The 22,229-nt window shown below is 35.5% G+C and overlaps 1 protein-coding gene and 1 pseudogene across 1 annotated transcript; both read left to right on the top strand.

Moving 5' to 3' along the window:
* Window positions 1–117: 117 nt before the first annotated feature.
* On the top strand, window positions 118–10,439 carry LOC149560996 (uncharacterized). The gene is made up of 3 exons (XM_089827725.1): window positions 118–727; window positions 10,199–10,296; window positions 10,413–10,439. Exons 1-3 carry the CDS (start codon window positions 118–120, stop codon window positions 10,437–10,439), a joined length of 735 nt encoding a protein of 244 aa, XP_089683851.1.
* Window positions 10,392–16,912, top strand: LOC149560995 (uncharacterized; annotated as a pseudogene).
* Window positions 16,913–22,229: the final 5,317 nt, after the last annotated feature.

Here is a 22,229-nt window from a genome sequence, read left to right as displayed (position 1 = left end):
GGACCTTGGTGAATAGGGACACCACGTCAAAGCTAACCAAAATGTCACCTCTATCATGTTGTCCAATTCATCAAGGAGGCGAAACATGATAGAGGTGACATTTTGGTTAGCTTTGACATGGTGTCCCTATTCACCAAGGTCCCCATTCCTGATTTTGTGGAGTTAGTTAAGCGCAAATTCAACATTGAGGTTGCATCTTTGGTTGAGCTTTGCTTGCGCTCTACTTTCTTTTCCTTCCAGGGTGTCATTTATGAGCAAGTTGATGGAGTGGCCATGGGCTCAACCCTGTCTCCAGTTATCACCAATCTTTATATGGAGCATTTTGAGGATGTTGCCCTGCGCTCTGCCCCCCTCAAACCCAAGTGGTGGAAGCGTTATGTAGATGACACCAATGTCTGTTGGCCCCATGGTCTTGACAGTTTGGAGGAATTTCACCACCATCTTAATAATTTAGTTCCCTGCATATCATTTACCAAAGAATTCGAGTCTGACAATCGTCTCTCCTTTCTTGATGTCCTCATCATCAAGAAACCAGATGGCTCCTTTGGTCGTCGTGTCTTTCGCAAAGCTACCCATACAGACCGTTATCTTCATGCCTCCTCCCACCATCATCCGAGCCAAAAAGAGGGCATTCTCAAAACCCTAACGTTGAGAGCCCATCGGATTTGCGATGCTGATCACTTACCTCTTGAGCTCTCTCACCTTCGCCAAGTGTTCCTGTCGAATGGTTATTCCAACAAACAAATCTCTAGAGCCTTCCACCGAGCTAGGTCCCTTGTTTGTTCCCCTCCTGCCGCCTCACCCCCCCCCTCTTGATCCTACCCCCTTCTTCACCCTCCCCTTTGTCGAAGGCATTTCTCACAAGATCTCTAAAATTTTAGTCAAAAAGGGTATCCGGGTGTCCTTCAAGCCCCTCTCCACTCTCAACCATTGCCTTCCCCCACTCAAGGACTCTAGGAATTCCTTCATGGAGTCAGGAGTCTATAAGGTTCTTTGCTCGTGTGGCATCCCTTACATAGGTGAAACAGGTCATTCTTTTGCCACCCAACTCAAAGAACATGCAGCGGATATTAGACATGAGCGGGTTCTCAAGTCCGCCCTTGTCGAGCACTCGTCCTCTACTAAACATCATATCTGTTTGGAGGATGCTCTCATTGTTTCCAAGGAGCATAACTTCTTCAAAAGGAAGTTCAAAGAGGTGGTTGAGATATATTGCAACCCGTCTAACCTCAACCGTGATGATGGGTGGCACCTAAACCATGCTTGGCGTCCCTTGTTGTCATCCTTTCAGTATTCTAGCCCCACCTTGTTCTGATTGTTCCTTGTATCCCCTGTTCTGCCTCAGGCCCCCCCTCCCCCCCCCCCCCCCCTTTTTTTTGGTTTTTTCGCTTTCTCTCCCCCTTGGTGCTCCCTGTCCCTTCCTCCCTCCTTCTTGTCTTCTCTCCTTCTCTTGTTCCTCTTAGGCTCTTTGGTTTTTCTTGTGCCGGCCTTCATGTTTCTCTCTTCTTTCTCCTCCGCGCTAGTACTAGGGCTTTGGGGGCCTTCTTTCTCAGTTTCCTTGTTGTGAGTCGGTTTGCTCTTTTTTATTTTATTTTTTATTTTTATTTTTATTTTTTTGTGTTACCCCCCTGGTGCTTCATTTGCAGGCATGGGCTGGCATGTGTTCCTATACATTTTTTGGTATTTGTTGGCTTTCTTCTTGTTGTGTTTTCTCATGTTCTTCTGCAGATTTTTTCTTTCTCTTTTTATATTTCTTTTTTGAACTTCCTTCCTTTAGCTTAGTGTTTTCTTTACTCTTATTTTATACTTATTGTCTTAAGTTATTTAATTGTTCTGATTCGTTTATCTTATTTATCTTTTTGATGTTTTCTTTTCTTTACTTCTTGGTCCTTTGTGGCCTTTTTCTATTTCACCAACTCCCCCCACCTGCCCCCCAACCTTTTATAATCCTTTCCCCTTTCGTTTTCTTATATTGTCTCTTTCATGGTTCTTTTGTTTATCTTTTCTTTTTTTTTTCTTTTTTTTTTTTTTCAATTTTAATTTTATTATTAACTATGTTATTTTTTATTATTTATTTAGTTATTTATTTTTAAATTTTATATTTTACTCTATTTTCCTCTCTTTTGCTTATTCGAACCAAAAAAAAATTTGTGTTTTATTCCTTATTTTTAACTATGTTTTAATCTTCTTCTTTTTATTTTATTAGTTCATTAATCATTGTGTATCTTTGATTTTTCTTCTTCTTTTTTAATTCTCCCTCCTTTTTCAAAAATTATTTTAGGCGTCTTTTCTCTTTCCTTTCTATTTTATCATTTTTCTTAATTATTTTAGTAGTTTTCTTCATTATTCTTTTGGTTCTTCCAGTCTCTTAATTAATTTTTTCTTCTTTTTCTTCGTTAGAACCTCTTTTAATTTTTTCAAGTATTTTCTGTTCTTTTTAATTTTTTAGTGTTATATTCTCCTTTCTTATCTTTTGGGGTCTTTAGGCTGCTCACCAGGATTTTCTCTTTGGGTCTTGCAACTCTTTTTCCTCTTCAGGTTGGCTTGGTTGTCTTTTGGGTTTCCTTTATTTGATAGTTGTCCTCGTTTTGTGTGCTTTCTTCCTCCTCTCCCCCCAACCCCCTACCTTTTATTTGAAGTCTGGTTTGCTAACTTTCTTTTTTATCCTTCTCTTCTTTTGTATGTATCCTGATGATGGATCACAGAGTCTGATCCGAAACGTTGGTGTAAAAAATTGGTCACACAATCAAATCCAGATAGCAAATCTCAGCATGTAGAGTCTTTACAAGAAACATATCGGCCCACATCAGTTACATTTTCTTATCAAATGCCTCAACATATAGAACCTTTACAAGAAACATATTAGCCCAAATCACTTACATTTTCCTAGGTAAAGAAAATTTAGTACCAAGAATATAGGTCAAAACACAATTCATGAAGATCTTGATGGCAAGGTGATAAAAATGATGTGTGATCTAAGGGAAACATTAGCATAAGGTCAATGAACATCATGATAAGAGCCACAAAGCTTCATTGATTGGGAAATTGATTGAGAAAGAAACCAAGATATTTATACTATGAAGTATTCCATTGAGGTATGAACTTAGACATAGATAAAACATGATACCTCAAATGCACCCTAAGGGTCAAAGTAGAAACTGAGTTGAACATTGTAACATCATAGGAAATACATTAACTAACTGAATGGAATAAAGACAGAAGAAAATATTTTTGGGAGATGGAATATAGTCAATTTCCCAAGCATGCTCCCACATTAGACACCCCTGGTGAGAAGGAAAATATTTTATGAGATGAAATCATGAACATCTTATAGGATTCAAGATGTAAATTTAATGCTCATTGTTGATCCAAATGTCTTTTTCATTTTCCATTTTTTTCTTCTTTACCTCCACTCTTTCTTTTTCTAATTCCTTCAACTTTATCATGTTTTCAACTTCATTCCCTTGATTCACAACTATATAGACATAGAGAGGCATGCTTGTTGCTAATTCCTTTCTTCACATCTCATTTATGACTCCTGCAAGACCCTATCTTATCTACAACCAAGGTCTTCTTCTACATAAATCTACCTTCCTTAAAATCATAAACCATCTTGTTCTTATATCTATCCACATTATCTTTTTTCATGTCCATAATAATATCTTGTATAACCTTAACACTCTTCTCCTCTATACACATTATCATTTTTCATGTCCATAATAATATCTTGTATAACCTTACCACTCTTCTTCTCAATAGTGAAACTCAAATTTATCACTCCCCTCTCTTTCTTCTTCAAGAAATCCAAAGTAAACTTCTTCTCAATCTTTTTTTCCTATATAGAAAAGGATGTCTAAGCCTCTTCATAACATGATTTTTCACTATCTCTTATAATAGCAACATCTCAATACATCCACTATCTATAATAACCTGCTAACATGTACCTCTTAATTTACATACAATCCTAAAAGGATTCTTCATTTTGTAAGGTTCAACCTTAACGCTTATTTTCTCCATCAAAGCTTTCTTGAACATAAGGGACTCTCTCATCTTAGGTTCCACTATAGTCTCATCTAGTGCTTCATCTACATGCTCCCCCTTTCCTATGAACATCTTCTTACCATTACCTATAAAAGATCGCTTAGGACATTCAAAAGATCTATGTGTAGTTTCTCCACATTTGAAATATTTACCTAGAAAATATTTTTTACCTCCTCTTCTCCTTGGATCCTTCTAATATGATTCTTTACTCTACTTAGATCTAGATTCCTATTTATTTGTCTTCTTCTATTTTATGATTCTATTTAGCTTGACATATCCTCTAGGATTACTTTTCTACCTTAAGATCATATTGGTAAGAATCCTCCTCTATAGAAATTATCAGCACACAAATCTAATCTTAGAAGTTAAATCTCAACACATTAATATATCTTACCACCTTCTCCCTGGGTCTCTCATTGTCTAGATCTAGATTTCCTCTTCTAAAAATTTCCAATGTATTCCCTTAAAATCATGTCCTTCTACTTTAATTTTTTTATCTTCTTTAACAATTTCAACTCATAATCTTTTGGAATGATCTTAGTCTTTGTTTTTGCAGCCATTTCCTCCACTCAATGATTTTCATTTCATAGTAATTTCCTCTCTATCTTTTTGCAGACTTTTCCACCATGAGGGATCATGTCCTTTGAACATAGTTCTATTTTTTTCTAACTATATCCTCTATGTATCTCTATTATCATCAATCTTACATTAGTCTTCTAACTCTTCTATCCCATCTATCAAATTATCTAGATGTAATGAGAAAAAAAAAATTAGAAACATCCATTCTATGACTCTTAATAAATTTACCCACCAACCTCAATAACATCTCTTCATGTATAGATACCTTAGCCCATTCATTATCAGGATCTTGAACACACTCTTCATAGTCTTCTTCTAGTTTTTTTTTTTTCCATTTCCTTCTCAAACTAGCTAAGATATTTCATGTTTCATTTCTTATCTCATTTCTAATATTCTTCATCATTTTCTCTAACATTTGAGATTTTATCCTTTTTGGATGAAACTCTCTCTTCCCTCTAGTGAAACTATGATACCTAGGAAATCTAACTCCAAGTACCAATTTTTTGTCATTCAAGAATCTTCTTAATATACCTTCATCTTGTCTCCACTTTGTAATCTATCCATCCATTGAATGCCTCAAAAACCCAAACAAGGATAACAATCATCTAAGATTTCCTCTTTGACCCATCTTACACATATCATCTAAAATTACAAGTAAAATACATATTCTACCACCACACAACAAGGATTTGAAGGGATTTACAAGGTCATGAACTATGATCTTCCATCATAGGAGTAAAATATTTCTCTTATACCATGTGACATAATCACAACTTGAGGGACCTCAACGACATCTACCCAAAATGATACAACCTGAGTTAACACATCAATATCAATTATGTACTAAAAACATGCAAACTTATATCTTTACATTAACAAAAATTTATCAATCTATCTAAAATTAATCAATGACATGTCTTGTAGACTCTAGGATTACATTTCCAATTACAAAAAAACCAATATTTGACCCTTACACAAATCTTCAATAAGTTATTCTTGTTGTTGCCTCTCTTGACTCTTTAAATAAATGTCAAATTCCTTAACATATAGGTCCTTCACAAGAGACATGGTGGCGTAGATCAATTAATTTTTTCTAGGTAAAGAAAACATAATGCCAAGAATATAGGCCAAAACCCAGATTATGAAGATATTGATGAAAAGTTATTGAAAATAAATTATAGGGTAAAAGTACAAAGTTGTGTCACCTTTTAGGGTGACTTATCAAAACAATGAAATTTGAGTATTTCTATCTAAATTTTTATTTTTTTCAAACATATAATCTAGATAAATTCATTCTAGCTAAGTTATATATGGTCTCACAATTTTCCATTTGAAATGTCTATTAAAAGCAAGTTTTATACTTCTTTGTATCCAATTACTAAAGAAATTCAAAAAATTCAAAAAAGTTATGCTTCAATAACTCTTACTATTATTTATGACATTTTTTTAATAAAATATAAACACCACTTTATAGAACTCAAATTCAAGAATGTTCTTATATAGAGTTTATAGTGTTTTGATTATATAAAGTGTATATTATAATTTAAAAATTCTACAAGTGCATATTTTAACACTTGAGAAAATGACAATTATAACAACAAAAAAATATTAAATGATATCAATTTAAAATGTGTGTGTGTGTGTGTGTGTGTGTGTGTGTGTGTGTGTGTGACATTCTATAGGAGAGTTCTCTTCTAGAATGTATAATTTTTCTTCTGCTTGGAATAGATGTGCTTTGAAAAATGTGGAAGAGATGAAAACTATCAATTTTAGGTGGGTTAAATTTTGAATAATTATAAAAGAAAAGACATAGGTCTAAAGCCATTTTTAGTTTTTTTTTTTTTATTCTAGCTATATATGTTATTAGTCTGAGATAAAAGGGGAGTAAGTTAATTTCTATATAGTTTTGTGTAATTTCCATATAGTTTTGTGTAATTAATCAACAAATGATTCTGAAGCTTGTATTGCTCCACGTGTCAATTGTAAGAGATAATAGAGAAGGAAAAATAGTCCCACTCATAGTATTTAAGAGATTGATTTGTGCATAGTGCATAGCTGCTTGCCTAATTGTTTTTCAATCATTGAAAAAGTGTTCTCATCTGGTTGACCATAACTCTTTTGATTTAGATTCCTACAAGTATATAACAATTTTATATTTTTAATTTATATATTTCTACCATGTTTTCATAAATACTGCTAGGAAATTTGTATATTAGAAATTTCTAAAAACTATTGAAAGTGTAGAAGTGATGAGTTAAAATTGTTGTTGAAAGTGCCTTTGGGAATGTTGGCATTGATCTAGTTATCGGTGAATGCTTCATGGAATGCATAAATATCTTTATAGGCCTTTCTTTATATATGATGAGAGGGTTATTGAGAACTTATTGCAGGTGGTTTTTTAAAGAAAATATATGGTGACTTTGTTGTAATGGAGCATTACTAGTTTCTAATGTTTGTGAGCTTTTTTTATTTGATTATTATTCCTATGACTGAGGTGAGAAATATTGCACTTGAGATTTTCTTTTTTTTACTTGCTAAAGGAGTGGGGTCTTGAGTTTTTATTCATCATTTTTAGCTAACTTTATTTCTTCATGTGTTGTTCCTCAATTTTGATTCAATGAGGCATGTTGAAAAGGATAGAAATATATGCGCTATAAGGAATCATTGGCTTTCTCCTACATACATTTAAGTTGGCTATAAAAAAATGCATATAATGTATTCAAGATGGTCAAAATGCCTTGGACAAAAAAGTCAAATATCTCTATCATTGAAGTAAGTAGTGAAAACTTGAACCATTAGCATACCAAGCGTTTTTCTAAGCCAAGATACAAAAAATTTTCACATGATGGAGCGTGGTCTTCCATACCAATTTGGAAAACATTCTTACCCCCTAAATACCTCTATAGCATATGTCTTAGACCTAATACTGGAAACTATAAACACTTAGGATATGTTGAACCAAGTATATGTCACATTCAAAAAAATTATATATATTTTTATCCCTTTCTCATTGACACAGTATCCATGTCATCCAACATTTGTCACTACATATAATGGTCTTAAAATAGACTTTGTTTGTAAAAATTTGGGTGATAGTTTTTATTCATCCTTATTTTGGAAGAATACATATGCTGGGAGATGGCTCCTATTAATAGAGTGTAACACTTAGTCATACAAAAGGATTTAGTTGCATGAGTTTTGTGTGGTCTCCTAGACCTAGTCTAAATTGGGGTAGATATTAAAAGGAACATAGGTTATTGGAATTTTTAATATTACTTTGGGATATTGTCATCTTGATTGTATTCAAGATAATGTTTTTCCAAAAATGAAAATCCTAGTGAGATCATCAAAGCTGGCCAGTCTAAGTTTTATCTAGCTCTTAAGCATGATTGTTTATGCATGCTCACATCAAAAATTTTAATGACCTCATAGAGAAATGATACTCACATTACTATAAGTTATTTCAATGAAGTTCATTTCTTTAGTCCTAGTTTTGTGTGAACATGTACAAATATGGTAGATGTGCCTTCCTAGCTTAGCTAGGAAATCATGTTCTAGTAAGTACTTTCATTAAGTCCAATTTTTTCTTATCTTCCCAGGCTTGGCCATTTTCATACTTATTATTGTATACTAATTTACCTATATTAATATATTATATAAGCATTAAGCCTTTAATGAAAAAGAAAATTCTAATGGAATACATATCTCTACCTAGTTACATTTTTGTGTACATAAAGTTATTGTGCTACGTGTTGTACAATTGTATTTATTTTGGAAATTCTTTGTTATATTTGATTTTATTATATAAATTAATTATATTTTTAAATATTGTATTTTTAAAATATTTTATTTTTTAAATAAATGTATAACTAATTGTTCATTTGTTAGTTTTAAAAAATATTTTAAGAAATTTGCATTTTTACATGATTTTTTTTTCTATCTGCAATGTTGGTGAATTGTGATTTTTGTAGTTTCACTGAAGCTGGTATGGAAGTATAGCCCCTATTATGAAATTGATGGGGTCTATTCCATTCCTAAACATAGAGGATATGATTTCTATCTTCCACTTCAAATATATTTTCACTTAGCTTAAAAATGCTTTTTTTGTATGAGTTTCTACAACATTTTTTATTATCCATCTATCTTTTAGCTTGATCTTGATTTTGTAGCACCAAATGGGGATTGTAGAAGATCAATAACATTTAAGTCATCTTTATGCTTGCCTCTTATTAGTCAATTTATCTATTTCATCTAAGGGGGTTGTCTGCCCATTTGGATAAGATCTTTTTGAGAGGCCTTTGCAAACTTTTGGCCTTTTATCAAGCTTATTGACTTAGAGAGCATTTTCCTAAAAGAAATTTATAGATCTTTGGCTTTTCATCAAGTTATTTGTGGCTTTAGAACTAATGCTAATATGAGTATCATGTACCTACTTTTTGTGTGACTTCACATTTACAAGTAAATTACATTAGGAGGTCTAAGTTCTATCTAGTTGAGATTGGCCACCTTCCTTTTATCAAATCTCTTCTTTTATAAATAATTTAGAAACATAGTATTATAAAACATTGATATATGTTCCACATCATATTTACAAAGAAATAATGTTGCATATTCTAGAGGCCATTTTTTGAGTTTTAATGTGTCTCTTATTTAGCATGAGCATTAATTGAGTTAAGGTGATGATATCATTGTGACTTCTTGTTACAATTGATTAAGTTTCTACTTTCATAAATTTACACACAACTGATTAAAAGTTCCAATTTTCATAAATTGTTAATAGTTAACCACCTTTTATTTTCGAGGTTTGAAAAAAGTGCTCTTTTGGGTTCTCATTTTGAGGCTTTTTTGTTGTGATCTCAATGACTTATAGCTTTAGATTTAAAAAGTATTTATTCTCAAGAAAAAAAATGCTTTAAAAGTACTATTTTATTTTTATTTAATATATTGACAAAAGAATATATGAAAAGTTAAACAAATAAGAAATTATATAAATGTTGACAATCTAATAATCCATCCAATATATAATCTAATGTTAAAAAAATTAGTAACTAGTTTAAGGATTTTAACATATATAAAACTTAGTGAAGATAAGTCATATGACATAACAACCACTCACTGCTTAATCATACTTAAAGAAAGAACAAGAAGTGAAAACTTTCCCTTGCTCAAATTGATAAAACATAAATTAAATGGAAAATTATGATCTAAATAAAATCAAAAACTAAGTAAAAACTATAACCTGTAAAAAAAACTATAACCTAAAATAAAATTGTGAGTTTGAGAAGCAATAAATTTGTATACCCCACCAAATAAAATATAAATGCGAAATACACATTGAATTCCAGAATTGTACTTGCAATACAAACTACAATTGAAATATTTTATGTTCTTTTCAATCAAAATACCACAAAATGGATTTATTAAAATGGGTGTGGCTGAAGAGTGCATTTAATGAGGATGGTTCTTTTCTTGATACGTGGTCTTGGAATGCTATCCTTTTATCACATTTAAAACAAATATTATAGAGTAGCAGTACAATTCAATACGCTCTATTCTCTTGTAGTTAAATTCTCCTCAGAGAAGAAGCAAAGCCAAGCTAGGAATGATGCAAAGGAACAATTGCTGTTAGAAAGGGAATTTGATCAGAATGACACTTCCTTGGGTCACACGAAAGGCGTACGCCCATGTAGTACATAACTTGAGTCCTAAAATCGATATTATCACAGGTTGACCCTCTTGAATCGTTTCACTTATCTCAAGCTATTTCTTGATTTGTTTGTTGATCATGGCAGAAGTCACGAGTGAAGAGCAGCCACTGATTTCGAAAGAATAGACAGTAGAGGTCAAAAAAAATTTGAAAGAGAGCGACCAAGGTGGTACAGAGAATAGGATTAGCATGCGGGTGCCAAAGGCCCTGATTAATGCATACATTCCTCAAACGCTCTCACTCGATCCCTACCACCACCGCTCTCTGCAAGAAGAAGCCATGGGGCCATACCACGAACGCCTCAGCCATCTTTCACAGATGGATTACTACGAGCTCAACTCTACAAAAGATGCAGCCCAAAACAAGCAAGGAGTCATGGAAGACTTCGTCATAAAAGTGACAAACATGGCGTCTGCATTTCAGAAGTTCTACGACTGGAAGATCAATGATAAGTACAAAGAAGAGTTTGGGATGATGATGATGGTGGACGCATTCTTCCTCTATCAGTTTCTCCACAATGGTCTCCATGTGCTCAGACGGGAATCCAGTCAGAGGTGTGAAAAATCAACTATTGCAGTCACTGATTATTAATCTCCTATCATAAACGATTATTAAACTGCTGAAAATAAATTTCCAGCTAATATCGAAAAATAACACAACTGCAACTTCACTTATAAAATACAGAAAGAAATGCGCAACACAATGAACACAATATTTTCAGACAAATTGTCCCTGGAAAAACCCCTAAGGGAAAACCAGTTCTACAGATGAGAAATTATATTAAACTTCAGCAAATCAAGAGATACAAAATTCCTTGCCTCTCACTGGCAGAACTCCGACAACCTCCTAATTTCTCCCGCTGATATTCCCCACTGCTATCCCCACGCTAACACTGTGCCCTTGCTAACACTACAAGACTGTTTGCTAACACTGCAAATGTTTCTCCAAAACTTCTTAATCCAAATGACCCAATGACCCCTTTTTATACTACTCCTATTGGTAAACCAACGACCGAGATTAAATCAAACCAACGGCTGAGATTAAGACAACTCGACAGCCAATAATAGAATTGGTTGCAAGGTGTCCAAAAGGGAATCTCTAAAATTAGTAAATAATAACTATTTACTAATTCTTGGCAAGTGGACAAACAGCTGTCCAAACCACCCATAAATACTACTGCTATTCATAGATAAGGACGAACAACTGTCCAAGCTACCCATAAATACTACTGCTATTTTCGGGTAAAAAATAACAGCTGTCCAACTAACAATAATTAACACTCCCTCTTAGCGAGGAAGCTATTCTGCAAGACACCCATCTTATCTCTGAAGAAGATAAATTTGGTCTTTCCTAAATCCTTCGTCAGAATGTCTACTACCTGCTCATCTGTAGGTATGTATTGTAGTCGAACAACTTTCTTTTGTACACAATCTCTGATGAAGTGATATCTGATATCTATATGTTTAGACCTATCATGAAACACTGGATTCTTAGACAACTTGATGCAACTCTGATTGTCACAATGTATCATAGTAGTCTCAACCTTCTGACCAAACAAGGCTACTAACAACTTCCGAAGCCATATAGCTTCACATGTCGCCATGCTAGCTGCTATGTATTCTGCTTCTACTGAACTTAGAGCCATAGACTTCTGCTTCCTGCTGAACCAAGATACAACTCCTGATCCCAAGCTGAAACAACACCCTGAAGTGCTCCTTTTATCTATTGTACTTCCTGCCCAATCTGCATCAGTATAGCCTATCAACTTGATACCTTCACCTCGAACATATATGATCCCATACTCGAATGTCCCACGCAAGTAATGTAGAACATGCTTAGCCGCTATCCAATGCATTCTCTTTGGTTCAACCATGAACTGACCAAGAGAGTTAACTGCAAATGCTATATCTGGTCTAGTGTTGACCAAATACATAAGCGAACCAATCAACTGTCTATATAAAGTGGGATCTACATCTTTCTTCTTAGATGTATCTACCTTCCTCCAATTCATGATCATGGGTGTAGACATGGCTTTGTAATCCTCCATCCCGAATTTCTTCAAGATTTTAATGCAATATTTCCCTTGACCAAGGAAAATCTCCCCATCTGTCTGCCACACTTTCATGCCTAGAAAGTAGTGCATAAGTCCTAAATCCTTCATCTCGAACTCTTCTGCAAGGTTCCTCTTGCAATCCACTATGAGCCCTAGTGAACCTGTAAGAAATAGATCGTCCACATAAAGAACAAGAATGAGAATCTCACCCCTAACCATCAAGTAGTAGAGGTTAGCATCTGCTTCACTCTTCACAAAGCCCATTTTCTGCAAGTATGTATCAATGCGCTCATACCACGCTCTAGGAGCCTTCTTGAGTTTGTATAATGCTTTCTTCAATCTGCACACGTGGGTCTCTTTGTTGTGTGCTACAAAGCCTTCTAGTTGTTCTATGTATACCTCCTCCTTCAACTCACCATTGAGGAATGCTGTCTTGACATCCATTTGATGGATTTGCCATCCCATCTATGCTGCAAGTGAGATTACAGCTCGTATAGAAGTATACCTGACAACTAGAGCAAATGTCTCCTCATAGTCTATTCCCTCCTTCTGAGAGAACCCCTTTGCCACGAACTTAGCCTTGTATTTCTCGATGCTACCATCTACACCGTGCTTTATCTTATAGATCCAGCATGATCCAACTACAGCCCTATCTGTTGGTCTAGGTACTACCTCCCACACATCATTCTGCATTATTGAAGAATATTCCTCAACCATAGCATCTCACCATACCTGATGTTCTGCAACTTCCTGATAGCTAGAAGGCTCACTATCTACCAACTGACTAACTAATGCCACATAGTCATTGAACTTGGCTAGTTGTCTTCGTTGTCTAGTACTCTTCCTAGGAGCTCCCACAAACTCCTGAGTATCCCTTTGTGTATCTGGAACTAGGTGGTTCCTGCTGCCAACTGTAGAGGATGAAATGTCAACCTCTAAGTCTTCTAGATGCATTTCTTATTGCACCTGTTGCTCCATACTCTGTGAATCTTCACTAACTGAGTCTACACTCGTACTGGTAACTGTACTTGAGCTTTGCTACCCTTGACTTGGTCTTGGAGCTTCTGTTGGATGCTCACTCTGATCATCTTCTGGCAAATCTCTAGATCTCTTGAATGCCTTGTCCTCCATGAACTTGACATCCCGTCTGACAATAATTCTTTTAGTCCTTAAGAAGTATATCCAGGTCTTTCTAGAGAAATCATCAATAAAAGTAACATAGTACTCATATCCTCTGAGAGATTTCATCGACATTGGTCCACAAACATCTAAATGTACTAGATCAAGAACACCCTTAGATCTGGTGTCACTCCTTGGAAAAGATGCTTTCGCAAACTTCCCCAACACACATCCCTTACATACATCGTCATGCTCTGTGCTCACCTCTGGAACACCTGTCACGATCTCACGAAGCAATCTAAGTGCTCTATGATGAATATGGCCCATCCTCCTATGCCATAGCTCTCCAAGATCTCTAGGATTATTGTTGCTCATAAGTGTCTTAGGAGTGTCAAACTGCAATCTATAAAGGCGACCACTCCTAACTCTAATAGTTATGGGTGATCTCTAATCCTTGTGCTTAATCAACACATGTGTCCCTCTAAAGAGTACATTATACCCCCTATTCTGAAGAACAGATACAGAAATCAAATTCATACCTAAGCCTGGCACATATAACACATCATGAAGTGGAATTATCTTTCCATTCTCCCTCTGAAACTGAACAGTCCCTTTCCCAACAGGGTTGAGTTTGGACAAGTTTTCCATAGAAATCTGGATGTTGGTGTCCTCCTCCTTGTAACTGGAGAAGTACTCTCTAACTCCTGTCATATGAAATGATGCCCCACTATCTATATGCCAAACACACTGTGAGGTTGACCTAACCATACAAGCTATGAGTGCAAACTCATCTTCCATTCTACTGGACAGTTCTTCTACACTTGCTGAAGCTGCCACCTGCTTCTTACCCTTCTTCCTCTCTGGGAAATCACTGACATAGTGGCCAAACTTGTGACATCCAAAGCACTTGACCTTAGAAAGGTCCTTCTTCTTCTTTTCACTTTGTGAATTTGATCCTTTGCTAGATCCCTTCTTTGCTTTCCCTTTACCCGCTAGGGAAACGTTCTCTTGTTCCACCTCATTTTTTTGACTCTTGTCGGCCCCATTGACAAGACTTAGTCTAAACTCCTCCTGAGTGAAATCAGTCCATAGTAGATCCCAACTTGGTAAAGTATCTCCTCCACTGACAACTTGAACAAAGACACTCCATTGTTTAGTAAACCCATTTAGGCCTATTCTCGCTAGCTCATCATCACTAGGGCTATCTCCAACAGCTACTAACTCATCCTTGACAAGTCTGAGCCTCGTGAGGTAACTTGTGACATCTTCTCCCTGATTCATCCGGGTATTCTTTAGCTTCTCTCTGAGAATCAACTTCCTGTTGGTGGTAGCATTCTAGTACAGATTTAGAATGGCATCCCACATCTTCTTTTCTGTATCTAGCTTGGAGATATGTGGAACAATATGATCCTTAACACCATCAAGGATAATCCTCCTCACTTTGGCATCGTCCTGCCTATATGTTGCAAGCTGTGTTGCATCCATTGGTACAGGTACACCACTGGTAGCATAATTCTTGATACCATTCTCTTCCAACAATAAAGAAATTCTGGCCTTCCAGACACCAAAATTTGAGGCACGATCCAATCTATCCTGATCTCTCAAACCAACTGAAGCCATCTCAAGGGTTTAAAGCAATAATAAATCTAAAGAGATCAAAATTTATTTCCTAGGGCAAAACTCTTCTACCCTTAACAATGCTCTGATAACATGTAAAAAATCAACTATTGCAGTCACTAATTATTAATCTCCTATCATAAACGATTATTAAACTACTAAAAATAAATTCCCAGCTAATATCAAAAAATAACACAACTGTAACTTCACTTATAAAATACGAAAAGAAATGCGCAACACAATGAACACAATATTTTCGGACAAATTGTCCCTGGAAAAACCCCTAAGGGAAAACCAGTTCTACAGATGAGAAATTATATTAAACTTCAGCAAATCAAGAGACAAAATTCTTTGCCTCTCACTAGTAGAACTCCGACAACCTCCTAATTTCTCCCATTGATATTCTCCACTGCTATCCCCACGCTAACACTGCGCCCTTGCTAACACTGCAAGACTGTTTGCTAACACTGCAAACGTTTCTCCAAAACTTCTTAATCCAAATGACCCAATGACCCCTTTTTTATACTACTCCTATTGGTAAACCAACGACCAAGATTAAATCAAACCAATGGCTGAGATTAAGACAACTCGACAGCCAATAATAGAATTGGTTGCAAGGTGTCCAAAAGGGAATCTCTAAAATTAGTAAATAATAACTATTTACTAATTCTTGGCAAGTGGACAAACAGCTATCCAAACCTCCCATAAATACTACTGCTATTCATAGATAAGGACGAACAGCTGTCCAAGCTACCCATAAATACTACTGCTATTTTCGAGTCAAAAATAATAGCTTTCCAACTAACAATAATTAACAAGAGACAAAAAAGTTACCCTAAATTCTTCACCCCCGCACTCACAAGCATCAGATGTGATATTGTCAAGTGAGAAAATCATATCCCTCTTTCTCTTCTTCAAGAAATAGACAACACTCTGGAAAACAATGAAATTGAGAAGTGTCTCAACTCTAATATTCCCTCCCTCTCTTGCTTTCAAGTATATTCTTGTTATCCGATTCTTGAATACAAAGATGAGCATCATTTATTAGGTTGCATGCACAAATATATTTCCTTCTTATTGCAGATTCATAGCCCAAATGAAGATATATCTAGGAATTTGACATGCCGTGAGAGATTGATGACAGGTATGGGCGACATGGTTGCAGCCATCTTTGTAATCTTCTTCCCCAACCTAGCCAAACAAGGCCACGATGATTTCCTTGATAAATACAATGCAAAAGAGCTTGTCAAGACTGGAATCAAATTCAAACCTTGTTTGGTCCAAATCACATTCGACAAGCAATCCGACACACTTTTTCTTCCTAAGATTGTGATTTCAAATACCTACACAGAAGTAATGATGAGGAATTTGCTTTCATTGGAGTTCAACGACCCTAATCGGCCGAAACATGTGACACAATATGTTGAATTGATGGACTACCTGATCGACACAGCCGAGGACGTTGCCCTACTGTGAAAAAGCCATGTGATTGATAGACACAATATGATGATCACGGATGAGTACATAGCTAAGATGTGGGACGGCATGGAAAAGCCTCTGTCTTTTGCAGGGTTTCTAGAGACGAGCAAGACCTAAAGGCTGGAATAAGGGAAACCCTAATCAAGAATTTTTATAAGAGGAAGCTTAGAATTTGGTGGATAGATTTATACAAAGCATATTTTTCCACACCCTGGAGGTTGATGGGATTCTTTGTTACAATGTGTGCTCTGTTGTTGACCATGATACAAACGTACATTTCTCTTAGAGAATACCAAAATAAACATGGGTGGCCATAGTTGGCTTATTCTGATATCTTTGTATAGATGATAATGATGAGTTAAGTAGGTCGTAGGCGATTGATTTCATGTTTGTAGTCCCTGTTTTATAGAAGTCCTTGCAGGGATCTTATGTTTATGTCTCTCTTTCTAATTAATTTTTATAATCAAAAGCACTCTATTTCTAAAGTTCAAATCCAGATTTATTTCATAGTTTTCTATTTTTCTTCCAAATTAATTTTCATAATCAAAAGCACCCAATTTCTTAAGCTCAAATATAGATTTATTTTTAAATTAATTAATTTTGAGTCATAGACTTCTCTTTTTCATTGGCTGGTTAGAATTTTTTTAAAGATTTCTTTTTTTTTAATTAGAAAATGAAAAAAATATAATATCTTCAATTTCTACAGAATTCCAGAAATTTTTCAATGTTCTTCTGTTACACCAATGCTCATATGCAGTTAAGAGTGTTAATTCTTTCTGAGACATTGATGGAGGTAGGGGAGCAGTATTTAAGGGGTGCTTAATGTTTTCCCTTTTATCCTTTTCGAACGCAGCAGTGAGAAGGATCCGAAATTGAGTTAGGTATATAGATAAAAGCAAAATATATCTAGTCACATAAAAGAAATTCCAAAGAGCGTTACCTATAAACCTCCGTCCATGTGCTTTTATGGAGTCCAGTTGGCAGATATAATGTAAGGGGAAATTGGAATCCCTTAAAGAAAAATCCATTCCTTCCTTGCACTGCCAATGTTGAAACTAACAAAAATTCGCTTGCAATGGTATAATATGTCAATCCTCATAAAAATAAGTGTATGGTGAGTTTTTAGCTTAAGAAAAATAATCCATTTCCCATGATTCTGCCTTAAATTTATTATTTTTGTTGCATATTGAACGTCAACAATTACGTGGGTGTTTTCCCTCTACTTGTATTGTATTAGTTTTAGGTAGCTTGGACAGTTATTCATTCATATGTGATTAATTGGTAAATAATTGTTAGAGTTATGACAAATATTTGTTAATTAATTGACTTCCGGTTAGGTTGTTTTAATGGAGAAGAAACTAGAAAGTTCTTGTTTGAGTTGTCTTGATCAAGAAGCAACTAGAAACCTCTTGGTTAAATAGTATAAAAGGGGGTCAAGGGGGGCATTTGGAGAATACAACATAACAAAGAACAACAAGAGTTGTGGAAGCATTTGCAATATTAGCAAATGAGTTTGTAGTGATAGCAAACAGTCTTATAGTGTTAGCAAAGGCGCACTGATAGCATTGGGGATAACAATGGGGGAATATCAGCAGGAGAAATTAGGAGGTTGTTTGAATTTTTCTAGTAAGAGACAAGGAATTTTGTATCTCTTGATTTGCTGAAGTTAATATAATTCCTCATCTATAGAACTGGTTTTCCCTTAGGGGTTTTTCTAGGGACAATTTGTTCAAAAATATTATGTTCTTTATGTTCTAAATTTCTTTCCGTATTTTATTGGTGAAGTTGCAATTGTGTTATCTTTTAGTATTAGCTATGAATTTGTTTTCAGCAATTTAATAATCATTTACAATAGGAGATTATTAATTAGTGACTACAATAGTGTTAATTTTCACATGGTATCAGAGTAGTGTTGAGGGTAAAAGAGTTTTGCCCTAGGAAAGAAATTTTGATCTCTTCAAAATTATTGCTTTAATCCATTGAGATGGCTTCAATTGGTTTGAGATATAAGAACAAATTAGATGGTGCCTCAAATTTTGGTGTCTAGAAGGCCAAAATTTCTTCATTCTTAGAAGAGAATGGTATCAAAGATTATGTTACCACTGGTATAGTTGTACCTATAGATGCTATATAGCTTGCAACATATAAAAAGGATGATGCCAAGGTGAGGAGTATTATCCTTGATGGTGTCAAGGATCATATTTTTCACATATCATGGAGCTAGATACAGTGAAGAAGATGTGGGATGCCATTCTAAATCTATGCCAAAATGCTACCACTAACAGGAAGATGATTCTCAGAGAGAAGCTAAAGGATACATGGATGAACCAGGCATAAAATGTTATAAGTTACAGCACTAGACTTAGACTTGTCAAGGATAAGTTAGCAGTTGTTGGAGATAGTCCTAGTGATGATGAGCTAGTGAGAATAGCCCTAAATGGGTTTTTTAAACAGTGGAATGTCTTGGTCAAGTTGTTAGTGGACGAGATACCTTGCCAAGTTGGGATCGACTATGGACTAATTTCACTTAGGAGGAGTTTAGACTAAGTCTTGTCAATGGATCCAACAAGAGTTAGAAAAGTGAGATGGAATAGGAGAACATTGCCCTAGCAGGGAAGGGGAAAGCAAAGAACAGATCTAGCAAAGGATCTAGCTCACAAAGTGAGAAGAAGAAGAAGGACCTTTCTAAGATCAAGTTCTTTGGATGTCACAAGTAGCTTAGAAAGAAAGAAGGCAAAGAAGCAAGTGAAAGCTTTAGCAAGTGCAGAAGAACTCTCCAGTAGATTGGAAGATGAGTTTGCACTTATAGCTTCTACGGTGAGCTCAACCTCACATACTATCTGGTATATAGATAGTAGGGCATCATTTCATATGACAGGAGTTTGAGAGTGCTTCTCCAGTTATAAGAAGGAAAAAAACAATATCCATATTTCTATGGGAAACTTGTCCAAACTCAACTTGGTTGGAAAGGGACTATTTAGTTTTAGAGGGAGAATGGAAAGATAGTTCCAGTTCATGATGTATTGCATGTGTGAGGCTTAGGTATGAATTTGATTTCCATATTTATTCTTCGGGATAGGGGTTATAATGTACACTTTAGAGGGACACATGTGTTGATTAAGCACAAGGATTGGAAATCATCCATAACTATTGGAATTAGGAGTGGTCTCTTTTATATGTTGCAGTTTGATACTCCTAAGGCACTCATGAGCAATAGTAATCCTAGAGATATTAGAGAGCTATGGCATAGGAGGATGGGCCATATTCATCATGGAGCACTCAAATTACTTCATGAGATGGTGATAGGTGTTCCAGAGGTGAGCATAGAGCATGATGATGTATGTAAGGGATGCGTGTTGGGGAAGTTTGCAAAAGCATCTTTTCCAAGGAGTGACACCAAATCTGAAGGTGTTCTTGATCTAGTACATTCAGATGTATGTGGACTGATGTCAAAAAAGTCTATCAAAGGATATGAGTAGTATGCTACTTTTATCTATGATTTCTCCAGAAAGACCTGGATATGCTTCTTGAAGACCAAGGATGAGTTTTCAGTCACTTCTAAGAGTTCAAGGCTCTAGTGGAGAACTCGACAAGAAAGAAGATAAAGGTTCTTTAGTCAAAAAATGGAGGCGAATACAAAGGAAATAACTTCCAAGAGTTTTGTACCAGGGAAGGAATCAAGAGAGAGTGGATAGTTCCTTACAATCGATAGTAGAATGGGGTTGTTGAGAGGAAGAACCATTCTATATAGGAGGCAACAAGAGCCATGCTACATGACCAGGATATGCCCTGCTACTTATGAGCAGAAGAATGTAATACAATGGACTATATTTAGAATAGGGTTCCACACAAGGTAGTAAGAAGGATGACACCAAAGGAATCTTTCACAAGAAAGAAGCCTAATATTAGCCATTTTAGAATATTTGAGAGTTTGGCATATTGTCATATTTCAGGTGATACATGTACCAAGTTAGATCAGACTATAGAGGGGGGGTACTTTGTTGGGTACAATGAAACCTCAAAGGCATATAAATTTTTTTATCCCCATGACCTAAAGAATTATTATCAGACATAATGTCAAGTTCATGGAGGACAAGGCATTTAGAAGTTCCAAATATTTTCTAACAGAAGATCACAGTGAGCACCCAACAGAAGCTCTAGAGCCTAGTCAAGAAAAACAAAGCACAAGTGCAATTACTAAGACAAGTGTAGGATTAGGTAGTGAAGTTTCACGGAGCATAGAGTAATAGGTACAATAGGAAATGCATCTATAAGACTTAGAGGTTGATATTTCATCCTCTACAGTTGGCAGCAGGAACCATGAGGTTTAAGAGATACAAAGGGATACTTAGGAGTTTGTGGGAGCTCCTAGGAAAAGTACTAGACAGCGTATATAACCAGTCAAGTTCAATAACTATGTGGCATTAGTTAGTTAGTTGGTAGATAGTGAACCTTCCAGCTATCATGAGGTTGTAGAGTATCAGGTATGGCAAGATGCTATGGTTGAGGAGCATAACTTAATTATGTAGAATGATGTGTGGGAGGCAGTTCCTAGACCAACAAATAGAGCAGTAGTTGGATCACGTTGGATCTATAAGATAAAGCATGATGCAGATGGTAGCATCAAGAAATACAAAGTAAGTTTCATGGCCAAGGGGTTCTCTTGGAAGGAGGGAATAGACTACGAGGAGACATTTTCTCTAGTGGCTAGGTATACTTCTATACGAGCTGTGATCTCGTTTGCAAAATAGATGGGATGGCAAATCCATAAAATGGATGTCAAGACAATATTCCTTAACAGTGAGCTAAAGGAGGAGGTATACATAGAGCAACTAGAAGGCTTTGTAGCACACAGCAAAGAGACCCACGTGTGCAGATTGATCAAATATATTCGAGGTGAAGGTATCAAGTTGATGAGCTATACTGATGTAGATAGGGTAGGAAGTACAACAAAAAAAAAGGAGCACTTCAGGGTGTTGTTTCAATTTGGGATCAAGAGTTGTATCTTGGTTTAACAAGAAATAGAAATTTGTGGCTCTAAGTTCAGTAGAAGAAAAATACATAATAGCTAGCATGGTGACATGTGAAGTGATATGGCTTCAGAAGTTGATAGTAGTCTTGTTTGGTCAGAAGGTTGAGACTACTACGATACACTATGACAATCAGAGTTGCATCAAATTGTCTAAGAATTTAGTGTTTCATGATGAGTCTAAACATATAGACATCAAATATCACTTCATCAGAGATTGTTTACAATGGGGGGTTGTTTAGCTATAGTACATGCCTATAGAGGAGTAGGTAATATACATTCTAACAAAGGCATTGGAGAAGGGGAAATTCATCTTCTTCAAAGATAAATTGGGTGTCATGCAGAACAACATCCTTACTAAGAGGGAGTGTTAGTTTTAGGTAGCTTGGACAATTGTTCATCCATATGTGATTAATTGGAAAATAATTGTTAGAGTTACAAAAAATATTTGTTAATTAATTGACTCCTAGAAACCACTAGTAACCTATTGGTTAGGTTGTTTAAATCAAGAAGAAATTGAAAACTTCTTTGTTAGGAAGCAACTAGAAACTTCTTAGTTGAGTTGTCTTGATCAAGAAGCAACTAGAAACTTCTTGGTTAAGTAG

Source organism: Cupressus sempervirens, chromosome 4, assembly GCF_028749045.1.
Source record: "Cupressus sempervirens isolate cs-2001-9-10 chromosome 4, ASM2874904v1, whole genome shotgun sequence".
In the NCBI taxonomy this organism is placed as follows: Eukaryota; Viridiplantae; Streptophyta; class Pinopsida; order Cupressales; family Cupressaceae; genus Cupressus; species Cupressus sempervirens.
Note: the sequence above shows the minus strand (reverse complement) of the source record. Positions and strands in the feature narration are given on the sequence as shown.